Here is a 24195-nt window from a genome sequence, read left to right as displayed (position 1 = left end):
TCAAAGTAAAAGAAAACTAATTTTGAGAAAATTAAGATCAGCCACGGAAAAAGATTATTTTACACCACCGCATGAATGTGATGAACTCATATCACTGTACAATGGTTTCTAATACGAGCTAGACTTAACTCCAAGAGGGCATCTTTAATTTTGTTAAATGAAATAATCATCTCTCTTGTCGGTGATAATGAGTAATGGATAAATATAAAATGTGAAAAAAATTTATAATTAAATAAAGGAAAGAAACACTTTTGTGTTTTCATAGTTGTTATGATAACAGCAACTTTTTAACTAACGTAATAACAATGATGGATATACAGTAACAGTAGTCTTTTACTTACCACTTGATTGAAATATAGTAAGGGAAAATATTTTTTCCTTCATAAATAATAAAGAAATCTGTTTTCAACGAAGCAAGGATTAATTTCAACACTAAGTAGAGTGATAAATGATAGTTGGGATGATGCACAGAGCACACCAAATTTTAAACATGTTATATATTTAGTGATGGGAGATAATGGAATTAAACTACCAATTTTGTATTTAAATAATTTATTTATGACAATATAAACACAGAATTTTATTTCATACTTTCATATTTTTACCATCTAATTCTTCACTTTGAACACTATTTTGTCCCAATGATATAATCTTGAGATACAAAACACTTTTTTTTTCAATTGTACATATTTTCAAATACAAACATAGCATATTATTCACTACCATACTTTAAGAATATATATACATCACATTTTAAAAATATATCTTAGAAGTATTGACTCTGCAACAGTTTCAGAGGACCGATAATACATTCCATGTGTAATAGTTTAAGAGGAGTCTGTTCGTAATGATTAAATTTCATTTTATGAATGTTCCGAAATTTCTCGTTTATAAGTAACATAACAAAAATTGTTAAATTTAAATTAGTAAATAAAATAAAAATAATTATAAGTATAATAAAGTAAAAATGGTAAATAACAAAATTAACAAACATTCTTTTATATAAACCACAATGTTTTATCTTTAAAAAAAAAAAATCAACAAATTAATATATTTTATATATACTAAAACAATTTCTTAATAACGATGGAATCAGTTTTGGTAGATCATAATTTCTAAATAAAAACTATGGAAGCACATCACTGTTTCTATATAACTCGTTTTTTTTTTTTTAAATTACTAAAACGTAATATACATACATTTAAAAATAATCGCAATTTCAATGCCCAGTGAAAAAGAAAATACGCATACAGGAATGTTTGAATTAAAAAAGGTATTGAAACAAAGTTGTATCAGTAATAGGCAATCTTGACTCATTCAATAACACTCATAAATAAATTTTAAAGTTTAATAATATAGGTACAGGTATGTATGTATATACATATACACAGAACCTGTTTTCAAAACGTTAAAGAAACCAAATGAAATAAAGCCATTTCTAAATTTGAAAAAAAAAATAAATGAAATCCATTTCATCATAAAAATCAACCACTTGCAAGCTATACTATGCAGTGCTCTTAATTAAAAAAAAAAGTTTCCAAATGAAAAATATAATAATAAATATAAATGTAATAAAATGGATAAATTTTTATAAAATGGTATATAAGCTGAAGAGAAATAGATCCAAGAGAAAATGGTTCTCATTACTCAACTCCTGTCACCTTCAGTCTTATACTTTTTGCCCCAACCTAAGTAACATCCTAAATATATTTCACCTGTAATGTAGAACATTTTTACTCAATATTTAATATTCTATTCAGCTGGAGGTCATCCAAATTAAATTGTGTTTCATCATTGAGTTTTCAAAACAGAACTATCATCACATGTTTATAAACATTAATTATATACAAAAATATTTATAACCAAATATCAGAATACATGAGCCACTACCAAACAGTCATTTTGCCTATTCAGTAGTTTAAAATCATAGAAATATTTGTAAACTTATAATCAGAAGTTCCATTTTCCATTCCTTTAATTCCAATAGTACTGAAAAATAAACAGAAATAATTGTATTCCATGTCTTATAAAATATTTTTAAAAATAAATTATTATTTATTTACAAGTTTTAAACATTTGATCCTAAAACATGGTATCTGAATTTCTTAAAAGTTTTTAGCAATATCTGATTCCTGAACATTGTGACCGCAGGAGCTCCCCTAGAAAACTACTTAAATGCACGATTTTTAAAAAAATATTTTGTTTTATTTTAGATCTAAATAAGCATTATATAAAGTATAAAATGTAAGATTTTAAAGGTAAATTAAGTTTAATTGCCTGATTTTTAAGAATGACAACACATTTTCGTCACTACTGTATACCATTGAATCCAAGTATGTAATAAGCTAATACATGAATGTTTTGCTGGATTTTGAATAAGGACTCCAGAAACTTATTGTATATCATCAAATTTTCTATAAAAGATTTAGACAATGTGAAATAATTTAAAAAAATTCATTGGAAGGGTGTAAAATAAAAGAATACATAAGTAAATAAATTTATATACTTCAAAAAATAAATTTGATAATAGAAAAAATATTTGAAGGAGTAAAAAAATCCTTGAAGGCTGCAGAATCCAGAACATGTAGCTGGAGGAAGCTAGGACAGTACTAAACACGGTTCAGAGCAATTCAATCTGAAAGGGAGCTGCTAAAGCTCTTTTCACCACTCTGAATGCAAGCTAGAAAAGTGACCTCCCTTGAAGGCACATTGTCGATATACGTGCTCCTAAGGCAGTGAGTTGTCAACCGCCATGGTCAAAGTGTTAAAACTGATTTCACAGGTTTTTAAAAGATGTGTAAGAAATTTCTTTTCTTTTGTTAATTGTTATTAAGTTTATGGTAAGTGATAGCTGATTGGAGGTAAAACAGGATAACTGAAATAAGCTGCCCGTTGCAGTTTGTTTCTCGATGAGAAGAAAAATAAATCCAATATTTTAATGTCAGTAATAGTTCTGACAAGAGCTCTTTTGGTGATAACAATTCTGAAGACCCAGTATATGGTTTTAAGCTGCCCGTTGCAGTTTGTTTCTCAATGAGAAGAAAAATAAATCCAATATTTTTAATGTCAGTAATAGTTCTGACAAGAGCTCTTTTGGTGATAACAATTCTGAAGACCCAGTATATGGTTTTTTGTATGAGCGCAAACAAATCTGACCCAATTTAATTCTAAAAAAAACAAAATCTGACCCCTGACTATTTTCTTCATAATTTGAATTAATACTGGGGTGTTGGCCACCCCCTTATTTTGGTATTTCAATTTAAAAGACTAAAATACATGAATTCTAAAAAACTTCTTGACAAGAACAAATATATTTATCATGTTTTATACAAGTTACAAATAAAAAAGTCGTGAAATGAAATGGTTAAAATTTTTACAAGATATTACTGATTGTGAAATTTTCCATCCCCACTACATCACTGATTTCAGTGCAAACTCATAGACTCAAACTTCCAAGGTAGAGGAGGTTATAACCTGTGGAATATGTAACTGAAATTTTCATTTCCCGGAGGATGGTGTATTGGCTGAAACTTGTAAAATATTTCATAAAAAATTGTTTGAGGTTAATAATTTCCAGTTGAATGAAATTTGTATTAAATTATCATAACATGGAAAAACATTGTACTTTAAACCTACAACCTTGTAAACGTTGTACCATGTTATGATAATTTAATACAAATTTCATTCAAATGGAAGTTATTAACCTCAAAAAATTCTTTATGGATTGACTCACCAGACTTCCTAAAGAGAAAATCCAGATTGTAAAATTTTGTTTATGAATTAAATTTGGTGAAATAATTTTTCCTTTAAATTTTAACATATACACAATGTATAATTTAGAATCAACTTAAAAAGGTTTATTATATTCTACAGAATACAAATTTGTGTTAAGGTGAACATGGTACCTGCTATAGTTAAATTTTACACCAACTAGCTCTGTCATGACAGTAGATACTACAGCATTGTCGCAATAGGTCTTGCATGATAGTTGACAGTACATATGGTAATGATGGAGATACTACCACGTTTACTCAATAACTAACAGTTTAAATCATACTAAATGCCAGATACCATGTTTTATGACCGAGTGCCTCATATATTGTAAAACATGGTATCTGACACACAACAAGGAAACAGTAATATCGTGGTATATGCAAGTGCCTTTCTCTATTATCTGTTCTAATATGCACAAAACAATGTGAGTAGCAGCTAATAAAAGTTTTATTTTTCAATACATTCAAAATAATTGGTTAATACAATTTTTTTATTTTTGTTGGAGCTAAGTACCAAATAATATCCTCAAAGCTTAACAATTGATTTCTCACAAGTTTCCGTTTTGTCAGTTACCATGTTTTATGACTGAAAGCCTCATTTAAAGGGCTTCAAAAACATACTAACCTAAATTTCTTCAATCTTTCTAGGATTTTTTTTTATTTATTTATTCATATTTACAACTGTATAAAAAATAAACAAGTAAATTTGATCATAATGACATAATGATATGATACAGGATGTAGAGAAACTACTCAGTAGTAGAACTCTAAAAATAGTATCATAGACAGTATAAAAGAAGTTTTACCTTTAAACAAACTAACATTTTTTCATTTAATGTCAATGCGAATTTCAGCATGAATAATTGAATTGAAATGTGATGGTTTTGTTCATTAATGAATATTATGCAGGAAATAAGTGATAGATATTTGGAATACATGTATTTGCTCCATTTTGGTGATGCTTATAAAAAACATCACCTTTTTGAAATAAATCTTATATATTTAACATTTAAGTCAGAATTGACTCCAGGGATTTCTAACTAAGAAATTAACATACTGAATTTCTGGTATATTGGGGCAAAGCCAAAGATAGGACAATGGAGGTCATTTTTTTTCATTTATATTTTGAAAACAGTTGGCCATAATTTAAAACATTTTATCTAAAAAATAGAAGAGTATCAAATTTCCTAAAAGAATGTTCCTAATAATTTTTTTTAAATATAAAAATTAATTAATTACTTTTTTTGTAATGAACCTCTGTAATTGACCAAGAAAACCTATTTTTTTTTTACATTTTCCCAATAAAATTTAAGCACTGTGTCTACCAACTTTAGTAATTGATATTCTTGAGTTTTTCAAAAACTTAACTGAAAATTTTCAACTTCTGGAAATTCCTGACCTCTGTCGTCAACATTTCACACATATGAAGATTACATTATCGTCTACAAGAGTATCCATCAGATTTCCTAACTTTCCCCTCTATAAAATAAAATTCCCTATCCTTACCCAATTAAGTTAGAGAAACGAAATTGTAAATAAAAAGTAAATCAGTTGGTTCAAGAATAAGTTAGACACACAGCAGACTAAAAGCCAAAAATGCATTTTTTGAGAACTTGGCCTTTAAAAGACAAAGATATATTGAAAACCAGATTCCGAAGACATAATCCGATTACAATAAATTCCCTTTCCAGCCACTTTGGATAAGAAGAATTAGAACAGTTAAAAAAGTAAACAATCATTACTAAATCAGACCGCCAATAATCTTAATATAATAATAATACATTGTTGGAACCATTATAGAACATAATCTAAAAATAAAGGTTATATTAATTTTTACTTTTTCATTAGTTATAAACAAAGTTTTAACCTCCTATTTTATACAATACTTATTCCAAATGAGTAATAAATACCTTATTCCTGATCATGTTCTGAATCAATATCCTCATCAGTAGCAAATTCAGATGCATCACTTGCTTCACCATCAGGTCTACCATCTTCCTCTTCACCAGACATATCCCACTGAGGATGTTCCAACGGTACTTCAGGAGCCTCCTTCACATCCAACTAAAAATATGGTCAATATTTGGGTAATTACAACATTATTATCGTTTTAGAAACCCTAAATAATCTAAACATATTTTTCATTAACAATATACAGATTTTGATTATTTCAAAACTGATTCTAACTTTGATAAACTGGATTTATCATTTTTTAATAAAATCTAACCTTCATTACCATCCATATTCATATGAAATTATGTTCTGTGTTAATAGAAACTGAGTTCGAAATCAGAATTCTTTTTTTAAGTTTTAAATATTTAATATTTTAATAAATTCAGACTTACTTTTAGTTCTTGAGTTTGATCAAAACCCAGGTATGAATCAGAACGAAGACATACAGTAAATGAATAAAGTCCAGGCCATCTCGGTGCAGTGAACTTCAACTGAATTTCTTCTTTATCAACTAAAGCCGTAACGTGATACGGTGATGTTAAAAGCGTTCTCGATTTTCTATCACTCAGATATACCCACCAATATTCCTGTTTCTCCTTAAAAGCAAAACAATAGCAACTATATAATAACTATACTAAAAAAAATTTTTTAATTAAAATAAAGTCGTCGTACGAATTAAAAAAATTAAAGACAATTCAACATAATGTAATAAGATCAGTTTATTTAAATATTTGAATTTTTTTTTTTTGTCAATTACATATATGCAATGGTTTGCAAAAAAGTCATAACTTCTTTACAAAATAGTGCTTAATAAATAAATAATGATTAGTTCACATAAATCATGTTCATTTGGAGATGTTCAACAGGAATTAGCCATAACTCCTTAAGAAAGGAAGAAAAGGTATAGTATTGAGGTAGTGATCAGTAAGAATTAGTGTGGATAAGGACACACCAGATAATATAAAAAAATAAAGGAAGCATATATTGATCCAATGTAGTTATTTTCCATTTTTCCTAGAGGTACCGAAGCAATGATGGCGTAATCACTCTGCTAAGAATGTAAAGACCAGTGAGAGGCTGTAAGAAATTACTTTACTGTCTATCAGTATATTCTTTTGTTCGTTCATTAATTATTTTATTCATAAATTAACAATTATAATAATATTTTACATGGTTTATAAAATCAGTACAAGCATATTTACAATTAATTTAACAAATTAATATAATATGTCTTCCCAAGTGTCATGAGTGCCACCGGTTTTTAAGGCAGCGATGAAGATGGTAGTTTTTCCGATTGCTCATAGGTAAAATCGCTTCAACATTTAGTGACTAAAGATATTTAAAGTGGAATGATGAGGCGAGGTTGCATTCCAATTGGAAGCCTATTGGATCAGAGAGGTGAAGGAATTGACAAGACCAATTACAGCCTTAAGGAGTGCTTTAAAGAATATTCTGAGGCTGAGGTCTAGTTACCATTAAGGATTTCAGGGAAAAGTTCCGGTCTACTGGTCCTCTAATATAAATTATGGTGAAGGATGAGGATTAAATGGGCATAAGGGCTTAATTTATGTTATTTAAGTATTTTATTTTTTTTTTAGAAAGGATACTAAATTGGTAAGGAGATATATGAGTGGGGTGACGAGTGATCTAAACTCCAATAGAAAAGACAACAGACTGGTTAGACCAGTAGCATTGGGTTGAGGAGTGATATGTTTACACCAAATCTGTTGATTTTTGTGACTAGGTTAATCATTCTTGAGGGAGGATGGTACACTGAGGTTGTGTATGTTGGAGTTAAAGTTCTGTATATTGAATTTGGGGTTCTGCATGTTGTAGGAGGATGGTCCCGAGTTGAGACTGTTGTTTGCTTCCATGAAGAGCTTGTAAAAAGGAAACAGATTTATCCACTAATTTGGAGGGTAGATTTCTCCACAAAGTTCTTGTTTCATTTTGAAGTGTGGGATTACTCCATGTTGGTCTCACATCATTTATTATTTGCTGGGTGGCATAGATGACATAAGACCAAGTTTGACAGCATTCCTCTGCCTTGGGTAGATCACCACATTTCAAGCAACACGGTTAATGACAGTATGATTTGGTATACCTGTACTCTTGACAGCTGTGGCAATAAGCAATGTCTTCTTTGGGATATAGTTTTTGACTTGCATAAAAAGAAAAGATCCGACCGATGATTAGGGCAGTGTGAGAGGGCAATATGATGGAGATTCCCCCACCCGTTTCCTCCTTTTTACAGCTCTACAAGCTTATTCTTTTGCTACATTCCTACAATAACTGAAAGCAATACTTAAATTTTATGAATTATTAAATATGTTAAAAATTTCACTAAATCAGTCAAACCTGATGATAATTATGGTAAGAAGTAACACCAATAGTTTTCTTTTAAAGAAAGGTATATACTCTTCTTACATATTTTTTTCTTTCCCTAATTAAGAAGCAATAACTTGTCAATTTCTATAATAAGGAAAAGATGATTGGGGGTGCGGTCTGTGAACAACACAAATAAGTAAAAACTTATTTGTTTAGTGTCAATGTTTCGGCTAAAGTTTCAGACCTTCATCGGTGCTAAAAAAAAAAACTATATGACAACCATAATGGATAAGAGGAATTAATGAATGATTAGAAAATAAAAAGCAACTACCATTATGGTTACAAAATAGAAATGTTAACTAAATAAAAAACAACTAACATGGTTGCAAAATAGAAATGTTAGCTGTTTCTTTAATTTTCAAATAACTTTGTTGTTATCTGGTTTTATGTTCTTAGGTGAAGGCTTGAAGTTCTAGAAAAAATATTGGCACTAATAAATAAGGTTTTACTAATTTGTACACCCCCAATCATCTTCTCCTCGCATATACTATCCACAGTTGACAATCTACTCATCATTTTCAATTTCTAGTTTTTAGAAAATTATTAATTGAAATATAACTATTATTTACCTCTGGAAAATATGGGCAGTGAACTGAGTGAGATATTTTGCTTTTGCCTTCCAATATTTTTTCTCGTTTCTTGATACCTGTTTGAAATTTCTCCCAATCATCATCATCTTCAAATCCAGATTCCTTTAAAAAAATTAATAAATAAATACTTAATATCGTGAATTAAACAGTAACCAGTAACTCATAATACAGTCTCAAGTTTCCAAAAAGGAATAAATATAATCTTAAAATATTCCAAACCATATTTCTTATCTAAACTTGATTATTAAAGGCCATCAAATGAAAGATGTCTTTCATTTTAACTACTATTATAAACTTCAAATAAAAGTACTACATTTCAAAATATTAAACAATTATTACACTGATAACAAATATACAAAGAATAACTAGTATTTTATACAAAATAATACAGATGATGGTCTATTTCAAAAGTTTTTATTTTTTTTGAAAGGGTCTATTAAGAACATCTATATTTTGAGATGTTCAATTAAAAAAAATGTCTCCACAACTTATTAGAAACTTGAGCATTAATTTTGACAGCTAATGTTCAAAACAAATCTTTTGTAACTAACATTCTCATTATATATGATCAGTAAATCAAACTTTATGTGGGATAAAATAAAATAAAATAAAATAAAATAAAAAAAAAAAAAGAAAAAAAGAATGGGGTCATACTTAAGTTAAAAACCTAAATAAACTACTTTTAAAATCAAAGGTCTAAAATCTCAATAATATTAAACAACAATAACTATTGTTTACAAGAGATTTGAACCCAGCTATGTACGGTATATGGCAACGTAATTAAAGAAATATTCTTTGAGTTACTTTAAAGATTTTTTCAGGAAGGAAATTTGACTAATAAGATTATCATAAGTGCAAACAATTTGAAACATTTAATCATTAACACCACAACATAAAATGTGAAGTTGTATATAATGATAATTATAAAAAGATTCCATTCATATTAAGTAACAATAAACAATGATAATAAAAATGTTGTGAATTTCATGTAATTATCGATAAAATATAATAAAGAGATTTCGAACAATATTTATTGGAAGTATATACTCCAATTTTCAAGAGATCAGTGCCGTGGCAATAAGAATGACCATAAGATTATGAAACTTCTTAGAATTAAAACTCTCATATTTAAAATGAAATAGACATTAGAGTATACTAAGAGAAAATATATTATATTTACCTTTCTATCCCCACCACTTTCATCATCATCAGATTTGTCCTGCTCATAATCAGAAATGTCACTCTCATCTGCTGCTGAACTATCATCACCATCTGCTCCTTCAGGCTGTGTTTTTTTCTGCAGAAATTGTTTTTAAGACAAACAATATTATTTGTAGGAAATATGAATAGAAAATTATTTTAAAAATAGTGATGTGTCAGTTATTAACAGTAGATGTTACATGAGAAGATGGTGAAGAATTGCTTAGAATAATTTAAAGGACGGCAGGGAGAATGTTGACGATAACTAGAAATAATGTTGCAAATAGAAATACATATCAACTCTTTACAATCACTGGATGGCAAATAGGATACATCTGTCTTCACCTTTGAGGAAACTTTATGGATGACAGGTTATTGTAATTAGGAGATAAGCTGTTGTTTTTTTGTGACTGTCTTAAAGTAAAAATAATGAAGATCTCCATATATTAAAAAATAAGTTTTAAAAAAATAAACAAGAAACCACTAAAAAAAATTACTATTAATTAACTATTCATTTATCTCAAAAAAAAAAAATTTATTGGACAATTGTAGAAAAGTAATGATAAGCTAAAACATTCTATTATAAAGATCAGTACAAGAGGTAAAATAGAAGAAGGGAATAAGTTAATCTTTCCCTTAGGGATCTAATATAGGGCAAAGTGACAGTCATGAAAGAAATGTCCATTCCATTCCATCTATTCTTCAGGAAGGAAAATTAAACTATAAATAAACTTAATAATCTCATGATTCAAAAAGAAAAGTACATAAATTCAAACACACTACCTTTGACAAGTATTTGAAAAACTTTACAGCAGATGATACCGGAGAGAGAAAAACCAAAAGTCTCTTGAAAGACTGAAACATCATTTCCTTGAGACAAGATGAAAGAAGTGCCTGAACAGTCAGACAAAAAAGTCATTAATATTTTCAAAGTACCTTTAGAATGCCTTTCCACCTAAAAGGAGCGACTTGGACAAAATACAAACATTTCAATCCAAATTGTGTTAAGACTGCTAACGGACACGCAACATAAACTTTTACATTCTAACACATTTTTAGAGCCCAAAACGGTTTCAAGATGAATAACCGGGAAAAATAAACATACTTTGACAAATATGGCAAGAAAAGACATCGCTCGCATAGGATAAAGAGAAGTTGGATGCGAGATCTAGCCTGAAGATAAAACTCAGCTAAATGCCTGGAGATGGGACTACTGTGCTGACATGAGCCTCCCAAAAGCCTGCCTGCCCATACCATTATCACCTCTTACTTTTATAACAGCAAATATACACAATAAAAAAGATATATAAAAAAATAAAACACCTGAGGAACTAAAGGTTGCTTCTCCTTTTCCTTTTCAGTGCTAGCAGGTGGTTTTTCTTCGACTGCTTTTTTATTAGACTGAGCTTTATTTTCATTATGTTGATGTTTCTTACCCTGCTGTTTCTTTCCACTCTTCTTACCAGCTTTCCTTTGTTTCTGCCAAACTGGCTGCTTTTTAACCTAAAAAAAAAATACAATAACTCAATATAGCCTTAAACCTATGTATATCTTAGCTATAAGTATTATCTAAATAGTAAATGCAAACAATTAAACTTAAGAAGACAAAAATGATAAAACTTATAAAAAAATAAATGATTTTAATACAGCTTACAGGTTCTTTTGTTTCTCCTTCAGGTGATTTAGCTTCATCTTCTTCTTTCAGTTCAGGACTATCTAAAGCACAATGTTTTTCTTTGACGGTTTCATCACCTAATAACGTACTCATGTCTCTTCGTATGAGAGTAACTGTCACAGTAACAATAGCACCAGCTGTATAAACTGTAGAAGCTTCGTCATCAATAACTAAAATAGAAACACAAACTCTAATTAATATTTTAGATGACTAAATAAAATTAATCTTTCCATATACATGAAAAGATTAATTCCATATAAATGAAACCCTATTGATGATATAAAAAAATTACAAACATCATCTCATGAACTTTTAACAATATATAAATTGTACAGTGTACTAAACTTGCTTTAAACTTATACTTATCGTTGAACTTAAAAAGAAAATTTCAAGCATAAGAAGTAAAGGAAAGATTAATTATACGATAAATACATACATACAGGATAAATACATTTTGACCTCAGTTGTCAACATATTATCATCAAGATATATTATAACCTCCTGTTACCATATAAAAATTTTCCGGCTACAATTGACTTAAGGAATGAATTTTCTATTCTAATTATTATTATTATTCTGGAACTAATAATATTTTCAACCTTAAGCTGTAAGAGGGAATGCATGATCATTATTTCAGTTCCAGAAGTTTCACTTCTGTGGATCAATCCCAAGGCTGCCACAAGTTTTTTTATCAAATTTATTTTTAAAGTATATAAATTCATTGATTTCGATATAAATTATATGTATTCTTTTATTTTTTTTTGCATTGGTTGCATTATTTCAAGTTATCTAAATGTTTTATAATAAGTGTGGTGATAGATAATAACTTAGGAAGTCATAATTAAGTAAAAAACAAAAAGCAAAACATTCATATATCAGCTGATTACTTAACTAGATTCAGTGCGATACACAGTTGATGACAATAATTTCAAACATTAAATAACGCTTATTTAAATTAAAATAAAAAAAATCGTGCTCCAAAGTGGTTTGCCCAGTGATTCCCTGTGGTCAAAGTGTTAAAGAGAAGAATTTGTCTCTCTGATAAAACTGCACTACAAAACATTTTCCCAAGGATTTTTGAAGCATAACGCATAACATAGTGCTATTATTATTGATACAAAATGTACTAAAAATAAAAAATCTGGTGTGATAGACACATCATACAACTTTCACTATAACTTCATAATTCATAGAACTTTCACCATAAAAATTCTTATTTAAGATTTATCAAGGTTAAAATAATGTAACTTCAACTTTGTTCCTGCTAAGAATACAGCAGTTAAACAGAAGATACCAAAGCATTGTTAATATAAATGCATTCAGAAGAGATCGGGTGGTCTCAATTTTTTCTGATTGGAACTCGCTTCACTATTTTTCCTTCTTTAAAAAGTTCAGCATAATTGCAATACTTTCCCATCCTATATATTTCATATATCAGAAAGTAAAAGTAAACATCAATATTCTACCAAATAAAAAGTTATAATAAGAGAAGAACAGAGACAAGATAAAACTTTAATAGATTGTTTTCCGGGTAATGCTAAAAACCATGCCGGGTTTTATCATTTATGTACAAAGAACAGATTACTAACTACCCATCGCTAAAACTAATTGTAGTAAATAAATGCTTCATTTATATATAATTTTCTCATTTGTTCAAGACTAGTTTTGTGTTTAAATAAAATAATTTGTATGTTAAGTCTCAAAGACTCTTTATTAAAATTTTAAATGTCCAAAGTTTCAGCCAACCTGGCCATTCTCAAGCACCATCTTAAATATAAATTTACACCTCACATCCAATAAAACTTTCAAAAAACAAATTTTGCAGATTGTTCTGCCCAGGTAAATAAATTTAATTAACTTTACTAGTATGATGATAGTGTTATGTTAATCTGTAATTAAAAGTTTTAAAATTTAATAAAAAAGTGATAAAATTGGTTGATTAGACAAAATTTATTGACCTGAGCACAATAGCCATAAGTTTTTAATTGTTGGATGTGAGGTGTGCATTTATATATGAGATTGTCCATGAGGATGGCCAAAATGTTAAGACATTTAAAGTAATGATAAACAATGTTTGAGACTCAACTCGGATACAAATTATTTTATTTAAATAATAAATACTATAATAATTGGTAGGCTGCGCTGGGGAGGCCATGGGAACTGATGAGATCCCAAATGAACTTCTCAATGAGCGCCTACATGGGGCGGCCGAGGGGCCGCCCGAAGTTCTGATGGTTAGATGGTGTTAAAGAGGATTCAAGGACCCTGTTTAGAGAGAGGAATTGGAGAGCAGCTGCACTTAACAGATTAAACTGGTGGAAGCTGCTTGAGAAGGCCAGGACCCAGTAATGGGTTGTTGCGCCCATTGAAGAAGAAATACTTCATTTTAAATCAATTACTTTACCTTCAGACCGTACTTGGAAATCGATCAATGGCATTTTTCCAACAACTTTCATCACATCTTCATACTCTTCATCGTTTAGAAACCTCAAAATGTTGCGCCTATCTTCACTTTTCAATTGCACAAGTTGTTGTATAGTTTTTACATACCTCTGAAAATATAAAAAATAAATAAATATTATATAAAGGCATTTACTACCTTAAAATTAATCTAAGGCTACAATACTACACTGATACATATTCAAGAGCTATTACACATCTGCAAGAAATGTAGCAACTGATATGCTGAGAAAAAATAATCCCCTTGATTCTTTTAATTATATATATTTATTTATTGTAGTGATGTTTTACATCTATAATAAAATAATATTTAAAAAATGTTATCCACTGCCATGAACAGTACAAAAACATTGGAAGTTTAACAATCAATCATATTAAAAAATAAGGTATAAACCTTACACATCTATTTCCCTTTATCCCAAAGCGATGGAACCTCCCTGGCATTGTTTTACTTTTTGAATGCATGAGGTATCTAATTGAACAGGAATAATATTTGTGCCATATCTCAGATACTATATCATTTGGAAAAAAAAGAAAGTTAAATAACCATATTGGTCACCAATTCAATATACTTCAATTTTGTTAAAAATATATTTTTAAATTAACCTCTTACTTTACTTATCCCTTCCCCATTCCCAACTCTACAACTAAACCCGACACACAATTTTCTTATATCTATTTATTTTATTGTATTTTTTATTTATATATATTTTGATTATAATTCATCGTTATTATTCACAATCCTTCAATGTTTATAGTGTTGTGAATAGTTAGAGATGTCTTCTACTCAAGACTATAACCCCTCATAATCAATTGTTAAACAATTTAACTAGCATTATTATAGCACCATGTAAGGCCGATCTGGCATCAACAATATCATGGCACATTTAATCTGAAAACTGCTCTGAATACTAATATTAGTATATCATTAGAATGAAAACCTAATTAATTATGCATTAATTAATAATTATTAACTCCTAATTAAGGGTAATTGAATACAAATCATGGTTTAGAGGCAAAGTTGTAATGGGCAATAAGGAGGCAGGATATGAGAATCATCAAAAGTATAGAAAAAATTAATATCAATAATATGAATAAAATATTATTATTTAGATGATAAAAGAATATGTGCATATTTTTATAAAAACAAAGTTATCATTTATTTCAATATTTCAAATTAAGAATTATTTACAATTTATAAATAATTCCTCGTAATATAGAGTTATTAGATGTACTAATTAGCATTTTATTGATAAATAACATTGTTTGGAATACAAATATTTCGTAAAATATTAGAATAATTTTTATTTTAAGGCAAAGTTTTCTCAAGACACCGGAAAAATACTGTCTATGTAAAAAAATATTGATTGTCATACATTCCTTTTTATGAAAAGGACTCAAAAACTAACAAATATTTTTTAACATGATATAAGAAAATATTTCCTCACAGCTCATAATCACAATATTTATCTTGTTTCTGAACACAAAATTATTTGTAAAAGTTGACGCAAGTGTTTTGCTCAATTATGATCATTTTTAAATGTCAAACTTCATAACTCTGCGAATATAAGTGAACTGTGTAATGATGAATTAAGTCATAGATAATGATCTGCAAACTAAAATATTTCAAAACAACTTAATTACTATTGTGAAGTGAAGTTTTGCTAGTAGTGGTTAAAAAGGAGACTAATTTAGCAGATATGAACTTCAAATGGAATATCCACAATGAATTATTTAATGACTTATATAAAAATTTTATAGTTTGCAATTTCAACGTTTAATTTAGATTTATGTTTTATTAGGGAGCACAGTGGGACAGAGGTAAGGCACTATGCTACTATCTCCAAGGACCCAGGGGTCATATCCAGCTGAGGCACATAATTATTTTCTCAAAAATATGAGCTCTGGAGCTCTCCTGAGGACCATCCAACCTCATAAAGTGGGTCAATTTTTTTTTCCTCTTGGCTCTACGGACCTTGTAGATCTTTGGCCGCCCGAACCAGTCTTCTCCACGCCTGCCTATCTTGGGCTACTGCTTTCCAGTTTGCTGCAGCTCTTTTGCTTCTTTGTCGATTCTGTGTATCCACCTGGTTTTTGGCCTTCCATGTGGTCACTTGCCGACTAAACTGGCATTCATTGTTGTGTAGAGGCATTGTAATGAACTGCTTCAAGTCACATGTCCCGCCTATCTTAACCTCCTTGCCTTCATATCATGAGATATGGATTGACCAGTCTCTGCAAGCAGTTCACTGTTAGTTCTTCTCTCCCATGTGTTAAGGCTCTGATCCCAGATCGCTCCTGTAATTTCCGTTCTAATCTCTCAATCCTGCTTTCTAAGGTACCTGTTAGAGCCCAGCCATATATCAGAACTGGATTTATCAAGGTATTCTACACCCATAGCTCAAGGTTTTTAGAGATTTTTCAGGATTTCAGAATCCTTGATAGAGAATACTGATAGTGGTAACCTTATTTGAGAAAAATTCTAGTGGTCGAGTGTGATCTTGAAAAAATCACCTCCTTAAAAAACTGTTGTTCTAGACACAGTGCTTCCTTACAAAGTATTGAACCCGTGGCCTTTCATGGGGTTCACATTATTATTAATATTTAAATTTTAAGTTATATCTATTATATAAGAAATTGCATTTCCTGTATAATTGAAATGTGTTTTCTCAATAATCCAAACATTTCTGGATTCAAACAGCAATAAAGTTAAATTTAAAAATTAAAAATGGTTAAAAGATGTAAATTTAATATTTACTAAGTCAAAATTGATATAATCTGTATTAAGTTTAATTTTATTATATTTTTATATGTGGTATTTTCAAAACAATAAAAACTTGTAATCAGATGGATTTCTGTTTTAACTGTTTAAATAAACCTGATACCAAAACATATTTAAACAAGACGACACAACAATTCATATACATATATATAAATCTTTTCATGTTTAAATGTGTTTTGAAGAAAATAGCTACAGGGTATAACTGAATATTTACAAAAATTAGTTTATTTTTAAGTTAGATCCTGTAGCTATATTCTTTATTGTAACTATTTCATTTCACTGTTTTTAAAACTTTAAAGAAATCAAAGGTTTACCTATCCAAAAAATATAAATAAAAGTCCAAAACAAAAGAAGTAATTCAACAATTGACCTTAAATTGCCTTACTTCAAACATTTTGAAAAATAAATAATTAAAACTGACTTACCTTCTTATTTATAAAATATTTTAGATGCTCTTCCTTTACATGAGGAAGCTGCAGAAGTGGGCTCTTGAATTCCCAAAGAGCTTGGACCATCATTGGACATAACTTCATACAGTTTTCGATAGTTTCGATACTTGGTAACCTAGGAACTGGAAATAACATTAAAGGCATTTGTTGCCATTAATTTTTGTAAAGGAAGTGAAACAAAATACTCCAATTTATATAAAAATCAATTTTTACTTACTCCTACGGGCATAAGCTAGCATTATTAATCCTGATACACAATTAACCATTTCTTGAATAAGATAAGGACATTTTTTGACAATATACATTCTATCTTTATCTAATGTCAATGGGTTCAAAGGTAGCCTTGAAAGATGGGCATGAATAAGAACACGAGCCTTTATTGAATATCTGTAGCACAATGGTTTTTCTCGATTTTTTTCTCCAAGATTATAAATTTGTCTCATCAACTAAGATTAAATAGAAAATAACAAAATTGTTAATTTTAATAATTCATAATTAAACCATAGAAGAATACATTCATATATCAGAAAAAATAAAAACTACATGTTTGGTTATCAACTACATATAATTATTTGTAGGGGTTTTAAGCCTTCCCACTAATTCCAGGTAGCAACTGTTGATTTATGATTATTTTTTTTTTTTTGTCATTTCCAGATAATGAAACTAAATAAAACACAAACATAAAAAACATAGCATTATAATATATACAAATAAAAAAAAGAATAATAATCTTTTACAATTAAGGTGCTTCCTGCAAAAACCAGCCAAAGTCATTCATAATTTTTTTTTTTTCAAGTTTCAGAAGTAGATTATCACGAGGTAAAATAATTTCTTCCATAAACAGTTAATAGACAATATTAATTACTTATTTTATGATTGTTTGAGAGTGGTTTATTTTATTATCAATATACACAATTTTGATCCTTTTTACTCTCAATCTTTATTCTTGCAGTTGTTTATTTTATGCTCAACCTTTAATAACTTTTCAACGTTTCGGCCCTCAGGCCATTCTCAAGGACACAACCTAAAAAAAGTTTTTTGTTTTTATAACAATTACATTATTTCCTTAACTAGAAATCAGTATATAGTTAAGGAAATAATGTAATTGTTATAAAAACATAAAACTTTTTATAGGTTGTATACTTGAGAATGACCTGAGGGCCGAAACATTGGAAAGTTATTACAGAATAAAGGTTGAGAGTAAAAAGGATCAAAATTGTGTAAATTGATAAGACAAGATTATGTAACTGTTTCTGAGAAAAATCCTATTAAATTCCATTAATCTACTATAAAAACTGCCAATATAAAAAAATATATAAATTGACTTTTAAAAAACGGAAAAGGTTCTGGAATGGGACTTCTCAATTTTTTTAAATTATTTATTTTCATTTAATATAATACTTTAATTTTTAATATAATTTAATTATTCAGTAATTGCAAAGTGACCTTAAGGGGTGTTCATGGCACCCACTTTGAGAGCTGCTGTTCAAAATAACCTAGCATGTTTAAAAAATTATATTAAATTTATATTTTACCTGAGGTATTTCTACATTATCTGTAGGACGCTCTACAATTTCACTATTATATTGCTTTTCAAATTCGAGAGAGGCTCCTAGTATCATAATGACTCTTTTTAGGGCCATTGATGGAGTTTTGTGAAAAAAATAGTAATACATTTGTGAAGTATCGAGAAGAACCTGTCAATAATTTAATAAATAAATATATAAATTATCGAGAATAAATAAAAATTAGCATAAATCTACATTCAAACTAATAATATTACCTGGTCACCAGTATAGCGGATGGATCTATACCACCATATGCCAACGACTGTCGGGAGTGCCACCATGAATACAAGGGCATAGAGCCCTAAGACCTAAAATAATGAGAAAATATTCATATTGGCTACATAAATTTCCAAAAAACTTAGTTAAAGGTATATTTAAATAGTACATAAATCTTAATCACTAGGTGCCCTATTTTCCTTTTTTCTCGACTTTTATTTCGCTTGTTTCCCCATCTTTAAGTGTTTACTGTATTTTTATATTTCTTTTTTAGCTATTGTTTATTTGTTATTATTTCCGTTTTCATTAATTGCCTAATACCTTTTTGTAATTTTTGTTTACTTATACTTTTCATTTTAAATCTTAATTTTAGTTATATATCTTTGTTAACCCTGATGAAGACCTGTTATGTGGGGGAAACATTGGCTCACATTAAATAGTTTAATTAATATTTGAGTTTTTTTTACCGCGATCAGGCCATTTTCCTTTTATATATTACACATGGTCAATCAACAATCTTCCAATTAAATATTAATCATTTAACATACTAGAAGTAAATTAAGTAAACAAAACTAATTATTTTTATTTTTTTAATTCATAATTTTATTTAGGTGATTTTAGAGAATGTATTTATTCTATTGAAACAAATAGAAAAAACTTTTAAGATGTCAGGAAAATTACGGATATTTCAGAGACTGCATATAAAATTAAAACTACACTGGTTCGTTAACGACTAAGATAGACTTTCAGGATGACTAATACACAAGTTGTTAAGCAATTTTTCAGATCAATATAAGTAGATAAACATATAATGTTTTTTTTGGTTTAATGGTAATGAAATCCTACAAGCTTAATTTAACTTATTTATTTGTTTATGGGGCAACCCCCGTACAAATAGTTGGCCTGCTAAGTAAATAATTTAACAGTCATTGTAATATTAATTAAATAATAATAACAATGTGATATTTACATAAATAATAATAACAGGCCAACTCTATTTGTATGGGGATTGCCACATAAACAAATAAATAAATTAAATTAAGATAAATCCTACAAGCTACCAGGTATCATGGCAGACTTGGTAACAAATTAATTAGATTAAAAAAAAAAAAAAAATTCAACCATAAACCCAATGAACAAGTTCAAGCATTAAATGGTAAGTAAAAGCCTACTAATGGAATTTATAAAGAAGAATATAGTCAACAACAAGTTTTAAAGTTGTTGAGAGCTGCATAACATAAGACTAAACACATTACCAAGTCTTTCATGTGTACCTGGCTAAGCGAGCTCCGCAACAACTGATATTGATGGACAGTAAATAACAGCCAAAAAATACTTGATGTAAGAAATAATCAGGATAGCGCATAGATTTATTGCAATGCAATGGATTAATACTAGAAGAGCATTTTCCACAATAAACTTACTTGTCTCCCTAACCACATTGGATTCTCTGGATAGGATTATCATACCTACATTGGAAAAAGTAAACTATTAAATTATCACCTATATTCTATGGAGTCATTTTAAAAAACTAAAAAATTTTAGTACACTGACTCTTAATACACACATTTACTTATCTTTAACTTCCGTTAGTTCTCAAACCATGATTTCAGAAAAAAAGTTTATTTTTTATAAAACCAACTAGGGAAATAAACCTAACCATAAGGAACAGAATGTACATACATATTTATTTAGTCTCTCTGACAAAACAATTATTAACTTTCTGTATTTTTACACACCTCACATGCATGGGACAGTAACACGTAGAGGAAGGCACTGAGCTACATTTGGATCCCTGTTAAATGGCCATACATTAACTGTTCTAATCACCCCTGTCCCTTTTGTCAGAACAGTTAAATAGTTAGGAGTCACTTTGGACAGTAAACTATTATTTAACCACTACATCAACTCGAAATTGGAAAATGTAAAAAATTTTTATATCAAATGTATCTATATTTTAATAAAAAATCAAAATTATCAAATAGGAATGAATTGATAATATATAAACCAGTACCAAGACCCATCTTGACGTATGTCGGCCCCATATGCAGTTTTACTAGTTCAACTAATATTAAAAAAATTAAAATATTTCAAAACTAATGCCTCAGAATTGTTAATAACTATCCATATTATACAACATTATCTAAAATGCACACTGAATTAAACATAGACACTGTACTAAATCACATATATAAACTCACACATAATTTCTTCCAGCCTTGCCCCAACTCATTAAACCCTCTAATCACAGAAATAGGAAATTATACTAAAACTATAACCCATAGTTATAAACACAAAAGAACTAAACATATATTTATGTAAACATAAGTTAATGTGTATCATGCAACACAATTTGTATTTATTCTATCCAATGTTTTAAACATATAAGTATTTTGTTTTAATTCAATCATGTTTAGCTAAATCCATTTAAATGAAATTTTACAGGCACTTTACTACTAAATTAATATCTACTTAATGAAGAATTTTTTATTAATAAAAAAATGTGACCTAGATTGTTGACATAAGTTAAGTGTTATTTTTTGGTCTGAATTATGTTGCTAACTCATCAATTATGAATTAGATCATTGTCAAAAAATTCCTTATTCTTTAACTCTTAAGTGTTGCAGTGGTGAAGAAAATTTCATGCTAATAGGATTTGAAGAAAAAGCGCCTAATGACAAATAAATATAACTTTAAAGGAGAAAGTTACAAACTACAATGAACACTTTTTTTATTATAATTTTGAAATATGAAGTTATAAAATAGTTGTGATAACTAAATATGAGATTTTATGGTCTTGTGGGGGTGAAATTTCAGATGGAATGGAAATTTAAAAAACAAAACAAAAAACACTGAATATTAATTTTTTAAAAAAAGGGCAGTGAAATAGACAGGAAATAAAGGTCCCATGTATTCTATAAACTAAATAACCTATAATCTATTCTATAGACTGCGCAAATATTTACTTTACCATTATATTTGTTTAGATCAACCATGCTTTAAAATAAGATACCATGAACATAAACTATCATAGATTGACAAGAAAAAGATGTACACAAGTATTACAAAAGTGTAGAAGGGAGAGAAAAAAATTATTTATTCTACAAATTTATCATTTTATACAAAACCAATTGAAAATTGATCATAATTCCAACCTTACCTTACGAAAAACAAGTTTGCTTTTGTTAACTTCTCAAAATAAAATGTTTGCGATCATTAGGTTACTTTATCTTATTAAAAACTTATTGAGAAAATATTGAAAGTAATAGTTAATAAAATACAATTCCTACAAAAATTATAGTGATCTCTTTTTGCATAATATGATTCAATTTTTAAGACATGGTAAATAATAGGACGATTCACAAACAATATTATTTTAAATAACCTATTATGCATCTCATTAACTCAGCCATTACCAAAGGCCAGAGCACGAATAATTAGCAACAAACTTCAGAACTATAAAAAATGTTTTGTCCGGAAGCACAAACTTAATAGTCGTCACCTTTTGTCTTACTGGATTATATATTAATCATTCAACATTCCTTCCATATTACTAAAAAACTCACCCAAACAGAGTTTTCTTTTTCCACAATCCATGATGGTAATGCAATACCAAAGCTCATAGCACCAGGTCCATCAGGATTTCCATACTTTTCCCAATTTTTTCTAGCCTCATCATCAGTCAGGGCAAGATAAGCTTTAGTCAATTTCATAAACGCTTTCTCATCACCAGTCTTTTTATCGGGATGCAGAACAAGAGACAACTGTTTATATGCTTTCTTAACTTCAGATTTTGAGGAACCCTGGGAAAAAATTCATAACAACTAAATATCTCATAATTGTTTAACTAAATATCAATAATTAAATTAGTAAAAACTTACAAGAGGTATCCCCAGAATTTCATAAGGATCAAAATTAGCATACTCATAGTCAAACTGTGAAACTTTATAAGCAAGAAGGCCAAGAACTAACCATCCTGAGATAATTAATAACTTCCTATAGCAAAAAAGTATAATTAAAACATAACTAATTTAATTTAAATTCCTAACTCTAAACACTCTTGTTTAATTTCAATTGAAAAACTTACTTAAATAATTGCTTAGTTCCTTTCCATGGTTCATTGGTCTTTAATATTACCTTCTTCTTTGAGCACCCCTCGCAATGACAGTCCTTTTCATCTTTCTGTGGATCTTAAATAAAATAAAGAAACAAATTAGTCAAACAATATCCCATAAAGAGGCCCATATTGATAAGGGTGCCTGACCCTCATTCCATCAGAATTCTTGGGAGATAATGGGATCAGCATTCTTGTAAACCAACCACATGTTATGATCCAGACTAATTCTATACACCAATTTTATAGTTTAGTGGACTACAGAAGCACATCAAACTAAAGTGCATATCTTGACAAAGCCCATCGTTTTTTATCAAGTGAAATTTGAAGTGTCAAGCCTGAATTTAAACCAGGTTCATTCAGTACAAGTAGCTACTATAACTCCTATTATGCTACCTCTCTCTCTGAGAAATAAATACAATTGAATTTACAACATCCAATACAAGTTTAATACAAATTTGTAAATAAAGGAACTAAAAATCTTATCAACATGTTAGAAATAAAAACTGTTACACTGGACACAATGAAAACTAAATGGCATCAGGCAGCGAAAATAAATTATTTTTAAGCCAATGGAAATACTTGAAATGCTTCATACTTAAGAAACTTTACTTTAAATTAAAATGAAACTATTAAGTAACCTTACCTTCCACTTCTTTACGTGGCCACCAATAATAAGTGCTAGGTATTAATAATAAAGCTAAAAATGACAACAAAAAATAGAAAAATGTTCCACCACTTTCATCATACTGAAACTTTTGACCACCCATTTCAAATAAATTGACTATTAAACAACTAATAGTAATTATAGTATCAGCTTGATATATTCAACATAACTTGACTGTTATTTGTTTCCATAAATTAGTGACGAAATTTAATTAAAAACCGTTAGTATATTTCATATGGACAAATTCATTCTTGCTACGTCAAAAATTATTTATCAAATTTTAGAATGCCGAAAGGATGACGGCTACGATAATGACAAAGTACCGTTACAAAGAGCTATGTGTTGGATTTTATATATGTT

General features: G+C 28.8%; 1 protein-coding gene across 1 annotated transcript; it reads right to left on the bottom strand.

The window, feature by feature from the left end:
• Positions 1-680: 680 nt before the first annotated feature.
• Sec63 (translocation protein Sec63) lies at positions 681-24153 on the bottom strand. Its single transcript, XM_014433241.3, has 16 exons — positions 23815-24153; positions 23142-23244; positions 22936-23050; positions 22621-22857; positions 19054-19146; positions 18806-18967; positions 17488-17716; positions 17247-17392; positions 13984-14131; positions 11559-11749; positions 11228-11407; positions 9885-10001; positions 8684-8806; positions 6119-6322; positions 5684-5837; positions 681-1989 (listed from the first exon to the last, which is right to left on the bottom strand). Exons 1-15 carry the CDS (start codon positions 23936-23938, stop codon positions 5685-5687), a joined length of 2325 nt encoding a protein of 774 aa, XP_014288727.1. The 5' UTR covers positions 23939-24153; the 3' UTR covers positions 681-1989; position 5684.
• Positions 24154-24195: the final 42 nt, after the last annotated feature.

This window comes from Halyomorpha halys, unplaced genomic scaffold (assembly GCF_000696795.3).
Source record: "Halyomorpha halys isolate HHAL.00 unplaced genomic scaffold, Hhal_1.1 Scaffold1174.1, whole genome shotgun sequence".
Lineage (NCBI taxonomy): Eukaryota > Metazoa > Arthropoda > Insecta > Hemiptera > Pentatomidae > Halyomorpha > Halyomorpha halys.
Note: the sequence above shows the minus strand (reverse complement) of the source record. Positions and strands in the feature narration are given on the sequence as shown.

Bases quoted from the DNA above. Each gene is read 5' to 3' on its own strand.
- Sec63 (XM_014433241.3), bottom strand. From the start codon at position 23,938: ATGGGTGGTCAAAAGTTTCAGTATGATGAAAGTGGTGGAACATTTTTC. The intron at 23,245-23,814 runs GTAAGGTTACTT...ATTTTATTTAAG, and splicing joins GCCACGTAAAGAAGTGGAAG to ATCCACAGAAAGATGAAAAG. The intron at 14,132-17,246 runs GTAAGTCAGTTT...TTATATTTTCAG, and splicing joins AATATTTTATAAATAAGAAG to AGGTATGTAAAAACTATACA.